The following is a 20833-nucleotide window of genomic DNA, read 5'->3' as shown; positions in this document are numbered from 1 at the left end:
CATTTCTTTTTAGATTCTGCATGTAAGGGATGTCATACAATATTTCTCCTCTATCTAACTTACTTCACTCAGTATGACAATCTCTAAGTACATCCAAGTTGGTGCAAATGGCATAATTTCATTCTTTTTAATGGCTGAGTAATATTCCATTATATATGGAATGTATATATATACACACCATGTTCCATTATATAAACAATATTCAATTATATTATATATATACACACAAAATATCTTTATCCATTCCTCTGTGAATGGATGCTAGGTTGCTTCCATGTCTTGGCTATCGTAAACAGTGTTGCAAAGAACACTGGGGAGTGTGTATCCTTTTGGACCATGTTTTTCTCCAGATATATGCTCAGGACCAGGATTGCAGGGTCATATGGTAGCTCTATTTTTAGTTTTTTACAAAACCTCCATACTGTTCTCTATAATGGTTATATCAATTTACATTCCCACCTACAGTGTAGGAGGGGTCCCTTCTCTATCTATACCTTTTTCCCTATATTTTAACTGATATGCAACTACAGATTCTGTGACATAAAGTCGTGTCTTCCCCATCAGTGGCAGCAATGGGTGAGGGCAAAGTGGCAGCTATTCCTTTAGGACAGTTCCTCCCTACCCTCTTCCCCTCGTTTATATACTTGTCCTGCCCCAGAAAGCATTTAAGTTTTCAATTCCTGTTTCCAGTTACAAAAGTAAAACTATGACAAGATTCCTATACTCTTCAAGTTTTCTATCTTGCTGCAAAGACATGATAGGGAAGCTTGAGGTATACTAACTAGCAAAATTAAGTACCGTGTGATGAAGTGCAGAGTGAGAGGCATGGAAAATAAATGCAGTAGGAAGAGAGGTGAAGACACCTGGGGATGGGATGGTCTGATTAGCTTTCATAGAAGAAGTGAGGCTCGTGCTGGGTGTAGAATGCTGGGTGGGAGATTAAGGTGAAAGAAATCCCAGGTAGAAAGAAGAGGAGGTATGAGGTAATGCAGACTGGGGTGAAGAAGGGTTTAGAGCTTGTCAGATCTATCAGACCTACAGATAACTCTGGAGAACAGAGGAATAAAAAGTTGGAATGTTCCTGAGGCCAGATGGCAGAAGGGTTTTTGAACAAAATCATTGGAAGGCAAAGCAGGAGAATTCAAGTGCCATGAGGCCAGCTCTCATGGCCCTTGTTCACTGCTGTCCCTGATACCTAGACTCACAGTGGGTAGTGTTGAAGGGCTATCATAGTAGCATTGAAAACATTTTTGAGCCCTCACTATGCAGCTGGCAGGGGACATGCATTGACATAGTTAATCCCCATGAAAGTTCTTTAAGGGAAGGCATTCTTATTGTTACCCTCATTTGAAGAAACCGATTTCTTTAAATCAGTTCTTAAAACTCAAAGAGATATTAAGCAAACGCACAAAGTTACACAATGACTTGGTAATGGTTTAATTAGGCTTTGAGTCCAGGGATACCATCTGAATGGAGAGCCAGCTATTTTAACCCATGTAATAGACCACCAAGGGGAGACTTCCTTAGTGGTCCTGTGGCTAAGACCCCACAATCCCAATGGAGGAGGCCTGGGTTCGATCCCTGGTTGGGGAACTAGATCCCATGTGCCGCAACTATGAGATCACATGCTGCAACTAGAAGATCCTGAGTGCTGAAACTAAGACCTGGTTAAACCAAGTAAGTAAACAATAAATAAATACACATATATACAAGGGCTTCCCTTATAGCTCAGTTGGTACAGAATCTGCCTGCAGGTGCAGGAGACCTGGGTTTGATTTCTGGGTCGGGAAGATCCCCTGAATAAGGAAATGACAACCCACTCCAGTATTCTTGCCTGGAGAATCCCATGGACAGAGAAGCCTGGTGGGCTACAGTCCATGGGGTCGCACAGAGTCAGATACAACTTAGTAACTGAACCACCAAACCACCACCAAATGTATATATAAAACAGAATACCAAGGCAGGAGACTTGATTAGAGTCACATGCCACTATTACTAGATGACCTTGAAACAGAAACTTAAGTTCATTGAAGATACCTGGCACATGGTAGGTTTTCAATGAACATTTATTGATTGAGTTAAATGAATGACTTCGTTTCTTCAAGGAGGAAAATGGGGCTAGTAAATCCTGACCTCTAGGCCTTGTAAGAGTGTGAAGCCGCGCAGTCGTGTCCAACTCTTTGCGACCCCATGGACTGTAGCCTACCAGGCTCCTCAGTCCATGGAATTTTCCAGGCTAGAATACTGGAGTGGGTTGCCATTTCTTTGTTCAGGGGATCTTCCTGACCTAGGGATTGAACCGGGGTCTCCCGCATTGCAGGGAGACACTTTACCGTCTGAGCCACCAGGGTAGCCGAGGCCTTTGTAAAGTTTTATAAAACTTTGAAAATTATTCAACATGCGTACTCGGGGAGACGTGATGTGTATAACATGAAGTATTTTTTACTAAGATGATTTGATAAGCCATCTGTACTGGCTGCTTTATTTGGCTTTACTGTATGGTTGCAGTTGATTCCTTAGGACAATATGGTGACACTAACCTTGGCTTATTTCCTCCGTGCTCTGAAACTACCGACAGAGGCATGAGAAAGGGTGCAGTGTGGATAATGAGCTGGTCTGTTGTTGATGCTTTTACTCACAAAGGACCACGTCATTTCCCCCTAATCTCATTTCAAACTTACATGGCTATTCAGGAGTATAAGTGTGACACGTCCTGCTAAAATTGGACCCTCAACTTAGGAACAATCTCTGGTCTTTCTCTCCGACTTTAGGAGGCCAAGTCTTGCCCTCTTCTTGCTAACTCCAGATCTGCGAACACTTCTGCTCTAAGATGACTTTGTGACTCTCACTGAAACTAAAAGCCCTGATGCTATAGCTGGGGTTTTCTGAGAGTCAAAACCACAGGTTTAAGGTTAGACCTATAATGTACTTAAGCACTTTCTAATAAGCTCAGATGGTTACAGCTAAGAGAAGCCTAAGTCATCCTTTGATTCACCCATCCTTCTCTTGCTTACAAAGAAACTGTGGTCTAGAGAAGCTCGAGGTCATGCCCAGATGACTCAGCTGTCTGCATATAGGAGAACTATACATTGCCTTAGATTTCTAGGAGGAAAGATGGGTCACACAGAGGCATTTCTAAGAAGCAGCTTAATCTTACTCTTAGTAGGTAGGGACACAACCTAAAACTTATAGTATGGCATATTTGGCCCCATGCTTTTGCTATTTTTTTTTTTAATGACCTAAGCAAGTCATTCACATTCTAAGACTCCTTGATCAAATAAAAATAATAATACATGCTTTATGTTATATATAATGATTTTGAAAAAAATACGTCAATGTTAAAGTTGTATTTTATGTAACTGCAAAAACAAATTCTGTCTCTGGCCCAGTACAGGACACAGCGTAACTGCTTATGTAATGCTTGTTTATTGAGTAAATGATTATGATATACTTGTAATATTGAAAATCGTATTAATGTTTTCCCACTGCCCAGTTAAAAAGAGAATTTACTTTTCATTGTAGTGTGGATATTTCTTTGGTTTAGCTTGCTTGGTTACCAACAGTTGGGGCCATTGGTATGTTTTTTTGTCTCAACTTGTGTTATTTGTGAAGAGTTTCTATGAGTGAAATTTCATTGTGTCCTCAGAATTCTCTGCAAAATCAATTTACTTCCTCAGCAAAATTAAAACCTGATTTCCAGTTCTTAGTGAGCTCAACAGACTTATTTTATATCAGACTTATTTTATGTCACTTTTCCTGCCCCTTCTGCGCATACCCCCTTTTAAAACCAGTTTTGAGTTCCCAGGTTGTCCTAGCTCATCAGTTCCACCACATCACTAGCCCCTGTTACACCTGTGTTCATCCATGGTGATGGTCACCCACTTGCCTGGCCCCCACTTGCTGGCTTCCTTCTCTCCTCCCCATCTTTAATAATAACTCAAATTTTACTTCTTTATTGTTTTATTTAGAGGAAACCTACAATACCCTTTTCCTAAGATGGGATTTTGACTGTCATCTCAAAGCCATGGAAAGATCTGAATTTCCTATGTCCAAACCTAGCTTTCAAATCTGCCTTTTCCTCCAGGAAAAGAGAAGCTCTGGCATGAGCAGCTCCCATAAAGCCTCATCATTTCTTTGGTTTCAAGGAATGTTCTCAGTTGTCCGCACAAGGAGGCAGCAGAGCATCACGGTTGCAGAGCAGGGACTCGATTCGGGCCGCAGCCTCAGCCACTTGCTAACCATGTGAGCTTAAGCTTAGGTTACTTAGCTTCTCTGCTAAATAATAATAATACCACCATTAGGCATAATAACACCATTTATTATATGGAGTTATAACGTTTTCCACAACTGATCCATGTGAACCACACAACCTAATATTTGTTCAACATTTAGCAAACGTAAATAAGGTCCTATAGCACAGGGAATCATAGTCAATATTCTATGATGAACCATAATGGAAAAGAATATGTAAAAGAATGCATGTGTGTATAACTGAACCACTTTACTGTACAGCAGAAATTAACACAAACCTGTAAATCAATTATACTTCAAAAATATTTTTAAAGAACAAAATATGTAAACTATTGTTATCGTTATGGTTAACTACAAAATATTTAAAAGAGTTTTGGTAACAAAAGACAACATTTTCCCTTTAAGGAATAAAAATATCTAGTGGTCTGAATACGTGTCACTAGAACTTAATATTCCATTAATTATAGAAAGCAAAATAAAATATAAGCAGGATCATTCATACAGGAAATTATTATCTGCCCCCACCAAATTAGCTGAGTTCTAAAAGTGTGAGTTAGACAACCAAAAGAATCTGGAGAGAAGAATCTCCAACTCTAGATCCATTTGGAGAGTGATGGTCTGTGTAACAGTGATGAGTGACTGTACCTCAGTCCTGTGATGGGAAAGTTCCTGCAGATTCTACAGCGAACAGGGTGAGTGGCCATTTCAGTGGCTGACAGTCGGTAGCAGGTTGGGATCCATAAGAGGATGGGAGGCTCAGACTGCAACCAAGACAGGAATTTCTCTTCTTTGATTACTGGGCTCAACACCTGAAAAACAGTGGCACAGTCAAATATGTCTCCAAGCAGGACTGCAGTCTCTTGTAGATGTGTTTTCATCTTCTCTTCTGGCTCTGCTTCTGTTGACTCTGCTGAAGAAGTTTATCTCGTGCAAAGGTGAATTAGGTGAATTTACCTCCTGAATTAGGTTGTCTGGGATGCGTGTGGAGTAGTAGGTGTGTGATTGAAATGGGTCAGCAGCTGTGTCTGCCCCCAGTTCCCAAGGACATGTGCGTGGCACTCACCCCTTGGAAACAGCTGCGTGTAGCACTCTCCACAGAGCACAGAGCACGACTTTCCCCAACGACAGTTGGAATCTACAAGAGGCAAGAAACCCTGTGTCAGTGATTAAGAAATGGAGAAGTGGGTGGCCGCTAGTCACACCTGAGCAGTGGCACTTATGGCCAAAGAGTCACACATATCTGGTGTCTGAGGCTGGATGAACTGTTTCAGTTAGGCAAACGAGACGTGTGGATTTTGTGCAGTGTATGAATAGAGACAAAGAATGAACAAGTGGGGAGAAATGGGGCTGGGACGAGGAGAGTAAGAAGTTCTGGCAATGAGGGCAATACAGGGAGGGCTTCCATGTTTCTCTCGTGACCCCAGTTAAATTATTTAACCTTTCTTTGCCCTTGGACTACAAGGAGATCCAACCAGTCCATCGTAAAGGAAATCAGTCCTGAATATTCATTGGAAGGACTGATGCTGAAGCTGAAACTCCAAAAGGAAATCAGTCCTGAATATTCATTGGAAGGACTGATGCTGAAGCTGAAACTCCAACCCTTTGGCTACCTGATGCGAAGGACTGATTCATTGGAAAAAACCCTGATGCTGGGAAAGATTGAAGGCAGGAGGAGAAGGGGACAACAGAGGATGAGATGGTTGCATGGCATCACCGACTCAATGGACATGAGTTTGAGTAAACTCCGGAAGTTGGTGATGGACAGGGAGGCCTGGTGTGCTGTGGTCCATGGGGTTGCAAAGAATCGGACATGACTGAGTGACTGAACTGAACTTGCCCTCGTTCACCTACGAATTACATGTAACAACAATACCATATTAAAGTTCAGGGCAGTTTAAGGAAAACCTTTCAAACACACATCATCTCATTTTAATAAATGCCAGTTTTTGAGGTAGGGCAGTTATTATCCTTGTTTACAACAAGAAATAATTGAGATCTGATATTTTGCTCAAGGTAAAACAAACAAACAAAACAGATGTGAATTGCTATACAAATGAGATCTCCCTCCAAGACTACTCTGCTGAGGGGTTCTCCCAAAGCTTTGTCACACCTGGACCTGATATGTATTCTAGTGGCTTGATTTAACACTACCTCACTCAGTGGTTTCCATCTTTCACTCAGCCACATTAAGGAGTTTAACTAAGGGACCGAGAACACCCTGTGACTGCTGAGATGGCCAGGGACTTGGCCCTGACATTAACTATATGCACAGATACATGTACCTGTCACCTCCATTTATGCCCATTTGGTCACGTGTCCTAATTTCATGTCTGATGCCTTCTACAGCACAGATTGTCAGCAGGCATTGCTCCCAAGTTCAGAAGTAATTTCAAAGACCCCCCTGCTGAGTCCATCAACTCGAATAAACATTCTTCTAATCAGGAAAGTGGCACTTAGAACCACTTTGCTGACAATTAGCCAGGCAGAAGTCAACAAACATTTGTGTAATCGTGACAAGATGGCTTGTACTTTAAATTAATAATAACCCCATCACCAGCTGAACTAAACATGATGTGTTATTTGGCTTTTGTCTGAAAAAATAACTCATTACCCCTACTTTGGCCTGCGAATACTGATGAACTGAACCACTTATTTGGATGGTATCTTGAGCCCTGGGAAAGAGGTTTAGCCTCATTTGTACAGTAAGGAAAGTGAATCAGATAGGATCCACTAGCCAGTTCTGGGATTCTGATATCAGTCAAAAGAAAATTCACTTCTGTTGTGGGTTTTAACCTACATTTTTGGCTCTTAAGTGTGTGCACAAAGATTTTGTGCCCATTTGACTAATTTCTTGCAGATAATCTAAGGAAGAATTAAATGTGGCTAGAGGGCCTGCAGCATAGGCAGAACACCGCTTGAAATGATAATTAGGATTCTCGGGGGAGGGAGTGGGCTCACACAGAGGGGCCCGGAGTCTTCTATGGGAACCCATCTCGGTGTTCTTAATGGAAGTCAATGGGATGATAATTTACTATGCAAATCTCCACCTTCCTAACAGCTTTCTCAGAAGCCTACTGATGCATGAGGGGGAGAGGGCGCAGCAGGAGCTGCCATTTCAGCAGCTCGTTGACCTTGGTTGAGCCTGAAACAAGGGCAGATTTTTAGGGCCTCGTGGGTGGGGAGCCAGCCTGGGCCCAGCTGTCCTAGTGAGGAAGCGGCATAGGATTGCAGAAGGAAGATGCCCCTCCGTCCACCTTCTTTCATCACATCCACTTCACCACTTCAGTCTAACTAGGCTGATTGCATAAAGGGATGGGCAGATTTTCCCAGTCTCCCCCTCAAATGTGGGGATTGTTGGGGCAGTAACTTCTTAAGATATGCCTGGGAGTCAGCAGAAAACTGGTGACAGGATCCGTGTGCTGGGGCAACCACCAGAAGAGGTCTTTGAAAACTACATCTGAGGTTTGAACCTTAGAAATGAAAAAAAGATCATTGCTCCACTTAAGAATTATGAGCATCTTAAACGTTGTTTCAAATTTACAGAATAAATTAAGTACTAATTATTGCAATCAGTATGAACATAAACTCTTAATATTAAGACCAAATCAAAGCAAGGGTAACTTTTTAAATTTTTATTGTTTTGGGGAAAAGTAATTATATTTTATTTATTTAATTTTATTTTTTGGCAGCACTGCATGGCCTGCAATGCATGCCAGGCATGCAGGATATACCGACCAGAGATCAAACCCATCCCCCTTGTAGTGGAAGTGTGGAGTCTTAACCACTGGACCACCAGGGAAGTAAGGTAATTTGGGTAGGTTTTCCTAAATCGTATTCCTTGTCTGATAATCTTTCTCCTTATCCACCTCCCACTCTTACTGTAATAATCCCCCGTTCAGAATCCTTGGTTCTCCAGTGTACCAGAATATGCCACCCCCAAATAAACCTCCTTGGCATATGTATTATTTTGAACTAAAAGTCATTGAGAGCCAATAGAAGCAGAAAAAGCTCTAAAAATAGGACACAGGTTTTCCTTTTGTAAAGGTAACTTACATTTATATAGGAAATTTGTTTTTACCAATAATGTCTGCCTCTACCTATTAGGAAGAGGAGGACCCTTAACAACCCTTGTTAGTGGAGAAATCACAGACTTAAATGTGCATAACAAACAAACCCTACTAAACAACCCTTGTTCACCATCTATTTCCTGATCATCTTCTCATAAACTTGCCTCCCCGACTTAGAAGCCCAGAGTCCCCTTTCCTTTATGTAGTGTAAAATAGCTTACAAGCCTGAGTCGTATCTATTTCTTTGAGTTACTCATCACTGGGTGTTCCCAGGCACCACACACATGAATATACTTTGGTTTGTTTTTCTCTTGTTAATTCTTTTACAAGTCTAATTTACAGGGCCCCAGACACAGAACTTAAGATGGGTAAGGGAAAAAGAATTTTTTTCTTCCCTACAGTTCAGAACCAGGGGGAAAAGCACAGAAAATTACTGTAGTTTCACAGTGCAGAAAACCTAGTTTGAGGATTTCACAGGGGCTTGAAGAATAATAAAGACATCCTTAAAGCAGGGGTAAAAGATATAGAGACAGTAATCACTTGTACACAAAATAACCCAGAGCCTACATAACCCATTTGCAGAAGACCTTGCTTGGTTATGTCATTTTTTACAATTAAGAAGCATATTTACATTAAGGAGGTTAGATTCCTTATTAATTGGATGAAAACAATGTTTTATTTGCACATTCTTAAAGCATAGGAAATGATGGAAATCAACTATTGAGTACTCAGGGCTGCATTTCATCTATGTTTTCATTAAGCACTTGTTAAAGGCCTTAGTAGGCTTCCCTGGTAGCTCCTCAGTAAAGAATCTGCCTGCAATGCAGAAGCTTCAGGAGATGCAGTTTCGATCCCTGGGTCAGGAAGATCCCCTGGAGGAGGGCATGGCAACCCACTCCAATAATCTTGTCTGGAAAATCCCATGGACAGAGGAGCCTGGTGGGCTACTGTCCACTGGATTGCAGAGTCAGACATGACTTAGCACATATGCATGCACACGTGAAGACTTTAGTATCAAGCACTTCTCAAGCTATTGGAGACATAAAGATCACTGAGATATAATCATTGCCCTTGAGAAGCACCCTAGTGGGAAAAGCACATATCTAAGGCATGATTGCAACAAAATTTGACAAGTGCTATAACAAAGTTATATACAAGGAGTTTAAGAAGTTTTCAGTGACGAGGTGACTAATATTTTGAGTAAACTTGAAAGACAAACAGTATTTGTCAAGTAAAGGAGAGACAGTGTGTGTGGATAGATGTACCTGCACAAGCCAGGAGTGGAGCATGTCAGATACAGTAAGGATTTTGATATGCAGGAGAGACAAAGCTGGAAGGAGTATCAGGAAAAATTAATACACAAAGGAAACCACTGGATTTCTTTTCATTGGGGATTATCTGAACCTATAGAGATGTGCATCACTCTCTTTGACTAGGCTACCTTATAATTTTATAGAGATTAATGTCAACTTGTTGACAACTGATCACAATGCAAATAATTCCTATTTATGGACATGCAAATGAATTCTCTCCTGGTTGAGTGACAACTCCCACCCCTTCCCAAGCCACTCTTGGGTCCACCTGCAAATTCATTACAACATTCTTAATCTATCAGTTTGTTCTTTAGTTATTTCTTTCAACTTGTGACATCTTACTGGAGCCCTCTTATAGTTAATAAATAAAAAATTGAATACATTTTTATATTTACTTACTTTTAAGTTACCCATATTTGAGTTACAAATATTTATTTGTTTGCATTCATTTAAATTTGTATAAGTATCATGATTTTACCTCTTTTTGAAAATATAAGATTGGAGAAAGCTTTGCTTGTGATACTAAGGAGTTTAGGTTTTATTCTATAGCCAGAAATGGCCAATGAGGAATTTTAGGCATTTATATTGACATTTGGAAGAGTCACTGGCTGCTGTGTGGAAGAAGAGTTGGAGAAAGGAGAGGCCTGAGTTGGGCAAACCAGTTAGGAAATAATTGCAATAGGTCAGACTACACTCAGATATTACCAGTGGCTAGAGAAGAGAGAGATTGCTTGGAGAACTATATCAAGATAGAATCGACACTGTAAAGAATAAGATCCTTTAATAATTAATATGACAAATATAACTGGAACACATTTAGAACTCTTGAGCATTAGAGATTTACCTGTTGTAGATCTGTTAGTAGGTTTCTCAAAACCCTTCGAGTCATGCGTGCCCCCAAATCATGACCTCCCCTGTTATTTTCTGCATAGAGCTGAAAAAGAGCTAGACATATAAGGGGGAAGAGAAACCTTTAGTTGAATACTTGCCATATATCTTTGAAGAGTATGTGCTTTGAATCCTAAACACAATTTTTAGGATCTAAAGGGGGAAAGAGGGGAAAGTTATAATTCTTGATTATCCGCTTGCTATTTTGAAGGCTTCCCAAACTAAGAAACTTGACAAGTAGTGAAGATCCACACACATTTCTAATTTTTGATAATTGAGCATATCAATGGCAAAGACCATGAGTTTGGTGAATGGTGATGGGAATAGGGACTGCTTTAAGAGAATAAGAACTACTGATGTCTGAATAATCTCTATACAAACAAATATCAAGGATAACCAAATTATGAATAGTTAGAACACACAGATTAACATTTTGGAAAATTCTGAGTTTTGCTGGGTACAAGCTGAACCAGAGCCATGTGGCAGTGGGGATACAGGAGTGAGTGAAGACTATCATGTGTTGGAGAGGTCTGGTGGTCACCACACTTCAGACACTCTAAACTCCTACTTATGTTACCTCTGTATTTTGTAAGAGGACTGTCCCCTGAGAGGGTGATCAGAGCGGCGGCTGCAGGTGCAAAGCTTGAGAAAACCCGTTCCTGTGCTGCATGGCAACAACAACAACAAAACAACAGAGGCAAGGATAGGAAAGGCAGGGTTATTCTCTAAAAACCATGACTACGAAGGAACATTTCTGACATCATGTTACAAGTTCATGCTCTTCATGGTCTGTTTTCCTATGTCTAGAATTTGACAGGACTAAGAACTGAATAGAAATATTTCATCCTTCATTATTTATCCATTTATGTGTTCAACAGATGTTTATTGGGTGCTTTCTCGGTACAAAGCACTAGCCTAGGCGCTGGGGACCCAGGGGTGCACCTTCTCTTCCTGGACCAGGTGATCTCATTTTCTTTAGGGTTCACGGGCCCAGAAAACAAACAAGAGAGACAAGGACCAAAGGGCAGGCAGAACGAGCAAACCTTTATGTTAAAAAAATCTTCCTCTTCTCAGGTCACTACCTAGAGCCTCATCAGCCTGTGCCCACCAGCTATGCAGTTCTGAAAGCTACAGAACAATGTATCAGAGGCAGGTGGTTTGTTAGAGGCAGGCATTGAATATAGAAAGGACAGCCAAAAGCTTAATGCCTAAGGAGCCTGAAATCAAGAAAAAAAAATCACTTGAGGACATACTTATTATTTGCACCACAAAAAAGAAACAATAAATTAGTAAGGAATTTGCCAAATGGTTAAACTGTCCTTGTCTCTAGGATGCAGGCTTTGGGGTGATATTGCTTCTTCCTTACTCTTTTCTGCACTTTCCAAATGTTTTATATTCACTGCGAATTTTTAAAAGTCCATTCTACAAGATGAAGCCAACTGGGTCAAGACTACATAGATAAACAGAGCTGAAGTGGAGCAAAAAAGTGATAAACTCGGGTTCAGTGAAACACACATATACACACACACACACAACATCACTTACTCCAGAGCATGCATAATCAAGTTTTGACAAGGTGGAAATGTTTATGTACCTTCCCTCTCCAAGTCATATGTCAAATCCTAGCTCCTAGTGAGAGACTACTATTTAGAGGTAGGATTTGGGGAGATGACTAAGTCACAAAGGTGGAACTCTCATGAACTAGATTACTGTTACTATAAAAGAGACCCCAGAAAACTCTTTCATTCTCTTCCACCACGTGAAGATACAGCCAGAAGACGGACCTCTGAGTGCCTGCAAGTGGTTTCTCACCAGACCCAAGTGTCTGCAGCTGCCTTTGATCTTAGACTTCCTAGCCTCCAGAACTGTGAGAAACAGATGTCTGTTAAGTCACCTGGTCTATGATATTTTTGTGTAGCAACCCAAACAGACTAAGACAAGAGGTTAGCCATTTATGCACGAGTTATTCAATCTTATCCCACAAACAGAAACTGATAAATGGTTATAAAGAAATAAACAAAGAAGTAAATTACCGGGGACTCATGCTGGGAAAGATTGAAGGGAAGAGAAGGGAGGGAAAGAGGATGAGACGCTTGGATGGCATCAATTCAATGGACATCAGTTCAAGCAAGTTCCAGGAGATAATGAAGGGCAGGGAAGCTTGGCATGCTGCAGTTCATGAGGTTGCAAAGTGTCAGACACGACTTAGCAACTGAACAAGAAAAAGTGTAATTTTTAGTATCTATAGATGTAATTGCCCTAGAAAAAGGTGTGCATGCTTCTCTGAAGTGGAAATGCAGTTTGTATGAAAATGTGGATTTTCCTTCTTATTGCTTTGCATGATTCATTTATGTTAGTGAGGTTGTTAAGCATGTACTTCTTTGTTCCCCTTCTGAATGAGTAATACATTTGAGGAAAACAAACAAAGAAGCTTTCTTAGACCTCAAACCCTGAGCAAATATTAGGCATCCTCAGCTGGTCAATGACTGGAGGCAACTGCACACCCCCTGTTAGGTCACAGCTTGATCTCTTCACCCTCACCTGTCATACATCGTAGTGAGAAGGCTCAGAGTGAGTTCCGAAGCCCTGGGGTGCACCTGTCCTGGTTTTTCCACTCTGACTTTCTGGAACATCGCCTGCAGAGCCTGAAAAAGCTGCTGCAGAGAGAGGGTGCTTTCTCCTGCCTCCCAGAGATGCTGACGTAGTAGGACATGCTGAATCAGAGAACTGCCAATCAAGTCCACTGCAGGAAGCAAAGGAAACACTGCTTAATCTGTGTTGGGAACAAAAGGCTTCAAAAAAAGTAAACAGCATCTAGTCTATAAGACATTCTTTTATGGCAGCTAGTTTTTAAGGGAGTTACATATGACCACAATTTGGATACAGTGTATTAATCGCTTAGTCCTGTCTGACTCTTTGTGACCCCATGGACTAAGCCTGCCACACTCCTCTCTCCATGGGATTCTCCAGGCAAGAATACTGGAATGCATTTCCTTCTCCAGGGGATCTTCTCCACCCAGGGATCGAACCTGGGTTTCCTACACTGCAGGCAGATTCTTCACCATCTGAGCCACCATTTTGTACATAATTAAGGCATTCCTATGCTGACAGTTAATTTGATTTTAGAAAAGTGCATTTGTTAGCAAAGGAAAGTTAGAACATTATTCCCAGTATAACCTCTAAGATGTGACTTTAAAGTAGGAAATTAAAAGGTAAAGAAGTGAAAAGCTTGAAAACAGCTTTCTGAGGAATTTAGAATACTGGTGATAAGTTGGGAAAAGCATTTTTTATACTCTTTATTAAGTGGATTGAGAAAATTCACCTTTCATGTTTACATAACTTTTTTTTCTTGGTGCATGGCCTAGCTCGAGAAGGAATATTGTATGTTAAAACATACTTGCATTACTTAAAAAACCCAGTGATCTTTATAAGAGAACAGTTGCTGAATTATCAGACTCTTTAGGTATCACTCTTGCCTTAGTAATATTTATTTTTTTGATCTTGGTCCCATCAGTATTACTATCCTGGAAGGCACTTAATAAAACCAAGTTTGCTTACAAAAAATAATGGTTTATTTGTTACATATTTTTTTTTATCACATTCTCCTAAAAATGTTACAAGGCAACAAAGATAAGGGAGAATGAAATAGAACCAACCCTATGGTTTCTTGCAGATGGAGAATGACAGACAAAATGAATAAACACCCACTCGTGCCATCTGAGAGATGGGGATGTCAGTGGCACCAAGAGCTGCTGGCATTTAAAATGCTTCAGCTTGTGCAGTGATAAAACCCCGCGTTTCTGTCTACTTCGTAAATCAACCTCACAGATGAGAAATCTAGCAAGTATAATAAAAATTTTTTATTTGTTCTCTGATACCGCTTTTAAGGGAGAGTCTAAGGAAGTGAGGGGGTAGGTTTGGGGATGTGACTTTAATAAAAACCTGGCTGCAGGTGGTGGAGGCTGCAAACTCTTTTATCATTATTCAATCGCAAAACCTATCACCTCAGCCTGGCTTGCGGTACACAGGAGGCTGCATCTTCCGCAGAGAGTTCTATACTACAGCAAAACAGATAATAGTGGTGTCCATTCATCTCACCACCAGATTTGGGCAGCAACGCTCTCTAGCTCCCCAGATCCTGCCACCTGGAGCTCACGATATACTTTATCTTGGTGTCTGGGACTTTTCTTTTTGTTTTCCAATTTTGTGTGGCTATCTTCTATAGGTGGAAGTTTCCAGCTTCTTCCTGTGTGTACTGTTGCTATTTCCAATGAGTATTATTTATATTCACTGTTTCTGATGCCAGGTGTAATAAAAAGTTGAAAAAGGTACATCCTCAGATTACACTACATCAATTACAGGCATTAATGATGGAGGCTCGTACAACATTGGCTGCTAAATTTCTTTACTAGGAGACATTCTCCAGGAAAACAGCATAATTGAGGGTGAATTTTTTATTGAGCATATTCTGTCTTTTGTGAATTTCTGGAATTAGTGATTTATCTATATCCATGAATAAAAACATTTTAGGCCAAGAATTCCTTCTTCAAAGGGATTCTTTCACAGAAGTGCAGTATGAAAGATAGAGAAAAACAGAATTGTTCTGGTGCAGGAACAACTTTTGGGTTGTCTTTTGGGTTTTCTTGGCTTGCCTGTACTTCCTTTTCCTGCTTTGCTGACCCTTTCTTATCCTACTTCACACCCATGTCCACTCTGAAGCAATTTGGAAACCACTAGTCTATCTAACCTATTAGGCAGAAAGTAATATATAAAAAAATTTCAACCTTTATATATACATGTATATATATATGTAAAAAATTTTCATTTAGATCTGCTGTAATAAATGTCATAAATCATTTCACATGAAGTGATTTTTAAATGCAATATAAAACTCATTAGAAATCAACACTTTAGATATGCTGAATGCCTGTTTTTCATGGTCAGGACCCAGTCATTTTGTTTTGGAGAATTCTTACGGGATAAACATTTTACTATATTTTACCACATTTTACCTAGTTATAACCGTATAGGAGAAGAAATGGTGGCATTCAATCAGATAAAATTTGATGCAAAAGAGCAGTTCAGAAAATTCTCAAGAAAATTTTAAACTTTATGGCCTGAGGATTATTCCTCCAAACTTACTTTTGCAGGTTCAGAAACAGATAGGGGGAACAGCTTAAAAATGCAAATTTTAAGTGGTAGGAGGAATTTAGAAATGTTTATATTTGAATCTACAAGTTAAACTAACTTATTTTGTGATTTTATTTTGTATCAATAATGGTATCCTGAAAAATAAACAACAACAACAAAAACATTCCAGAAACAAGTAGGAAAAATTTTTTTAAGAATTAAAATTCTCATCCACAAATAATTATCAAAGCTGCATGTAGTCTGAATACACAGGAGTATCTTACCCACTTCATCTTCTCTGTTACAAGGGGGGTACATGCACAGGTCCAACCTTCTGGATTCAGCAGTCATTCACATGGGGGAGTTTTCGGTTCTTTGTGCATTTTACTTTATTTATCAGGGTCAGATTATTTCAATGTTTCAAGAAAGCCTGCACTTACATTGACACAGGGTTTGCAGTGATCGTAATTTGAAGGCTGTTCTATAAGTGGAATTCTCAATACTATTAAGGGCATCTGTAAAGAAAACATGAAATATCATAGATAAAGGACTCTCCCATTAGATAAATCTTGTAAGGAAATCCTAGCAAGCATGTTATGCTGCTTAGTCACTAAGTCATATCTGACTCTTTGTGGACTGTACCCCTGTCCCCCAGGCTCCTCTGTTCATGGGATTTCCCAGGCAAGAATACTGGAGTGGGTTGCCATTTTCTTCTCCAGGGGATCTTCCCTGCCCGGGAATCAAATTCATATCTCCTGTGTTGGAAGGTAGATTCTTTACCACTGAGCCACCTGGAAAGGCAAGAGAGCATGTAGCCCTGCTTTATTTTGCAGGTGAGGAAAACAAGGGCTATTGCTCTTTCCTGGTACAAGTACTAAGTCGCTTCAGTCATGTCTGACTCTTTGCAGCCCTGCGACTGTAGCCCACCGGGCTCCTCTGTCCATGGGATTCTCCAGGCGATAATACTGGAGTGGGTTGCCATGCCCTCCTCCAGGGGGTCTTCTCCACCCAGGGACTGAACTCGTGTCTCCTGCATTGCAGGCAGATTCTTTAGCACTGAGCTGTCAGGGAAGCCCGTTGCTCTTTCCTACCTGGGAGCAAATAATAATGTTCTACAGTATCCTTGAATTCTCTGGTGGTCCAGTGGTTATGACTCTGTGCTTTCACTGCTGAGGGCCCAGGTTCGATTCCAGGTCAGGGAACTAAGATCCCATAAGTTATGAAAGAAAAGAAAGAAAGTGAAGTTGCTTAGTTGTGTTTGACTCTTTGCAACCCCATGGACAGTAGTGCACCAGGCTCCTCCATCCATGGAATTTTGCAGGCAAGAGTACTGGAGTGGGTTGCCATTTCCTTCTCCAAAAAGTTATGAGGTGTGATCCAAAAAAGAAAAAAGTTTCTAGGTGGTGCTAGCGGTAAAGAACCCTCCTGCCAACGCAGGAGAAATAAGAGACATGGATTCAATCCCTCGGTCAGGAAGACCCCCTGGAGAAAGAGTAATCATGGGCTTTCATGGGTAATCACCACCATTTCTACCAGCATCATCTAAAATGATATCAAACACTTGTAACATGGCAACCCACTCCAGTATGCTTGCCTGGGAAATCCCAAGGACAGAGGAGCCTGGTGAGCTATATAGTCCATAGGTTCAATTTAGCAACTTAAACAGCAACACTATCCTAGGCTGCAGGTGGCACTAGAGAGCATTCTCATAGTGCCCTACATTAAGTAATCAGTCCCCCAACGAGGAGGACTCCTCTATGAAGCTATCCGCTTTTTATACAAAAACAAAATGACCTTGTGAAACAAAACAATAAGACAAAAAACTATCTGTAGAATATAAATTGTTAACATATTCTACTCATATGTACACACATATTTATGCATCTATGAAAATTACTCAAAACCTATCCATCCATTCATTTAGCAGATTTTTATTGAGTTCTTGCTATATGACCCTGGCAGAAGTCCAGGCTCTTGAACATAGCAGTTAACAGATAAAAATTCTTGCCACAAGGAGCTTGATTTCTAGTGGCATTCATCAAAATTGTTAACAGTGTGTATCTGTGAGTGCTAGAATTCTTGGTTATTTTCTTCCTACTTGTCAATATTACCTAAATTTTTGGTGAAGAGCACATGTTACTTTTATAATCAGAAAAGAATTATTAATATACCTTCTTTTAACACCACCAACATCACTACAATAGTGGCTAGCATTTCTGAGCACTTACCAGGCACAGAGTATGTATTCACCCCTTTCACAGTGTGGAGAAGAGAAAGTGCTGGAGCCATATCTAGGTCCATTCTTTCCTTTTTTCTTTGGGGAAACTAGTTTACTTTGATCTTCAGTGTATTCATCAGATTAATAGGGATCACATTACTCTCCTCCTAGGGTATTCACATGATTTAAAAAAGAAAATACAGATAATTATCTCTCTTACTTCTGCTGAGGACCTACAATTTAATTTGTTTCACTGATCTTTCAAGTTTGATTTTTGTTTAAGAGACATATAACAACCTCAAAATAGAACTTTTGATTGGTTGAGACTGAAATGATTAGTCTTCATTTCTAGAAAAAGGAAAATCTAAAAGAATGCCACTGACCACTGAATTCATATTATCTAGACTTAAAATTCTCAAATTTAGAATAAATAAATAACCTACATAAACATGAAAAAAAAGTTCTAGTTTAACCATTTAAACTGATTTCATGACACACAAATGGGTTGCAAGTCACACTTTGACGTTACAGGTGTTTGCTATCATTTTAGATGATGCTGGTAGAAATGGTGGTGGTGACCCATGAAAGCCCATGATTATTCTTTCTCTGACTCAGCACTCCCACACTGCCATGGTTGACCTCTCTCCCAGCCTGTGGCCTTCTCTATTTTGCCTTATGCTCATTTCTCTCTAATGGCCAATCTTTGATGGGATCTTCTTGCTTGAATCATCTGTGTCTTCAAAGGAATACATGATATATATTTGTTAAATGAATGTCTGAAGGAATAGCTGTAGAAAAAAACACCACAAATTTAGAAAGTATCTCTCAAGTTTCTACTATGTGTGAAAGCTTGCTTATAGAGACATCTGCAGTTAAGTCAACATAAAATAGCTATTCATATTTGTTTATTTATTCATTAATGTGTCCCCCTCTCATGTACACAAAACACCCAAGATTTGAGTGACTATGAGGTCCTAGGTATTATGCTGGGTACTGAGGGCATTACAAAAAAACAGGAGTTCTCAATGTCAAGGGAGAAACAAAATATGTACGTTTGTAGTAGGGTTATAACAGGAGATGCAAAAAGTGAACATCGACGTTTTAGGAATCAGTGAACTAAAATGGACTTAAATGAGTGAATTTAACTCAGATGACCATTATATCTACTACCGTGGGCAAGAGTCCCTTAGAAGAAATGGAGTAGCCATTACAGTCAATAGGAGAGTCTGAAATGCAGTTCTTGGGTGCAATCTAAAAAACAACAGAATGACCTCTGTTCATTTCCAAGGCAAACCATTCAATATCACAGTAATCCAAGTCTATGCCCCAACCAGTAACGCTAAAAAAGCTGAAGTTGAACATTTCTGTGAAGACCTACAAGACCTTTAGAACTACACCCTAAAAAGATGTCCTTTTCATTACAGGTGACTGGAATGCAAAAGTAGGAAGTCAAGAAATACCTGGAGTAACAGGCAAATTTGGTTTTGGAGTACAAAATGAAGCAGGGCAAAGGCTAACAGAGTTTTGCCAAGAGAATGCACTGGTCATAGCAAACACCCTCTTCCAACAACACAAGAGAAGACTCTACACATGGACATCACCAGATGGTCAACACCGAAATCAGATTGATTATATTCTTTGCAGCCAAAGAGGGAGAAGCTCTATACAGTCAGCAAAAACAAGACCAGGAGCTGACTGTGGCTCAGATCACGAACTCCTTATTGCCAAATTCAGACTTAAATTTAAGAAAGTAGGGAAAACCACTAGACCATTCAGGTATGACCTAAATTAAATCCCTTATGATTGATTATACAGTGGAAGTGAGAAATAGATTCAAGGGATTAGATCTGATAAACAGAGTGCCTGATGAACTATGGACAGAGGTTTATGACATTGTACAGGAGATAGGGATCAAGACCATCCCCAAGAAAAAGAAATGCAAAAAGGCAAAATGGTTGTCTGAGGAGGCCTTACAAATAGCTGAGAAAACAAGAGAAGCTAAAGGCAAAGGAGAAAAGGAAAGATATGCCCATCTGAATGCAGAGTTCCAAAGAACAGCAAGGAGAGATTAAAAAAAGCCTTCCTCAGCGATCAGTGCAAAGAAATAGAGGAAAACAACAGAATGGGAAAGACTAGAGATGTCTTCAAGAAAATTAGAGATACCAAGGGAACATTTCATGCCAAGATGGGTTCGATAAAGCACAGAAATGGTATGCACCTAACAGAAGCAGAAGACATTAAGAAGAGGTGGCAAAAATACACAGAAGAACTATACAAAAAAGATCTTCATGACCCAGATAACCACAATGATGTGATCACTCATTTAGAGCCAGACAACCTGGAATGCAAAGTCAAGTGGACCTTAGGAAGCATCACTATGAACAAAGCTAGTGGAGGTGATGGAATTCCAGTTGAGCTATTTCAAATCCTAAAAGATGATGCTGTTAAAATGCTGCACTCAATATGCCAGCAAATTTGGAAAACTCAGCAGTGGACACAGGACTGGAAAAGGTCAGTTTTCATCCCAATTCCAAAGAAAGGCAATGACAAAGAAAGTTCAATTTACCGCACAATTGTACTCATCTCACACGCTTGTAAAATAATGCTCAAAATTCTCCAAGCCAGGCTTCAACAGTACATGGACTGTGAAATTCCAGATGTTCAAGATAGATTTAGAAAAGGCAGAGGAACCAGAGATCAAATTGCCAACATCCGTTGGATCATAGAAAAAGCAAGAGAGTTCCAGAAAAACATCTATTTCTGCTTTATTGATTACACCAAAGCCTTTGACTGTGTGGATCACAATACACTGTGGAAAATTCTCAAACAGATGGGAATACCAGACCACCTGACCTGCCTCCTGAGAAACCTGTATGCAGGTCAAGAAGGAACAGTTAGAACTGGACATGGAACAACAGACTGATTCCAAATTGGGAAAGGAGTACGTCAAGACTGTATATTGTTAC

General features: G+C 40.1%; 1 protein-coding gene across 1 annotated transcript in view; it reads right to left on the bottom strand.

Moving 5' to 3' along the window:
• The window catches only part of DYTN (dystrotelin), a 59802-nt gene extending 41864 nt beyond the window's left edge, over positions 1 to 17938 (bottom strand). Inside the window, 8 exon segments of the mRNA XM_043444780.1 lie at positions 4897 to 5060; positions 5315 to 5386; positions 10476 to 10576; positions 11097 to 11157; positions 11159 to 11183; positions 13061 to 13262; positions 16090 to 16164; positions 17878 to 17938. Of these exon segments, the coding sequence (XP_043300715.1) occupies positions 4897 to 5060; positions 5315 to 5386; positions 10476 to 10576; positions 11097 to 11157; positions 11159 to 11183; positions 13061 to 13262; positions 16090 to 16164; positions 17878 to 17938 (761 nt within the window).
• Positions 17939 to 20833: the final 2895 nt, after the last annotated feature.

This window comes from Cervus canadensis, chromosome 24, assembly GCF_019320065.1.
Source record: "Cervus canadensis isolate Bull #8, Minnesota chromosome 24, ASM1932006v1, whole genome shotgun sequence".
NCBI lineage: Eukaryota > Metazoa > Chordata > Mammalia > Artiodactyla > Cervidae > Cervus > Cervus canadensis.
Note: the sequence above shows the minus strand (reverse complement) of the source record. Positions and strands in the feature narration are given on the sequence as shown.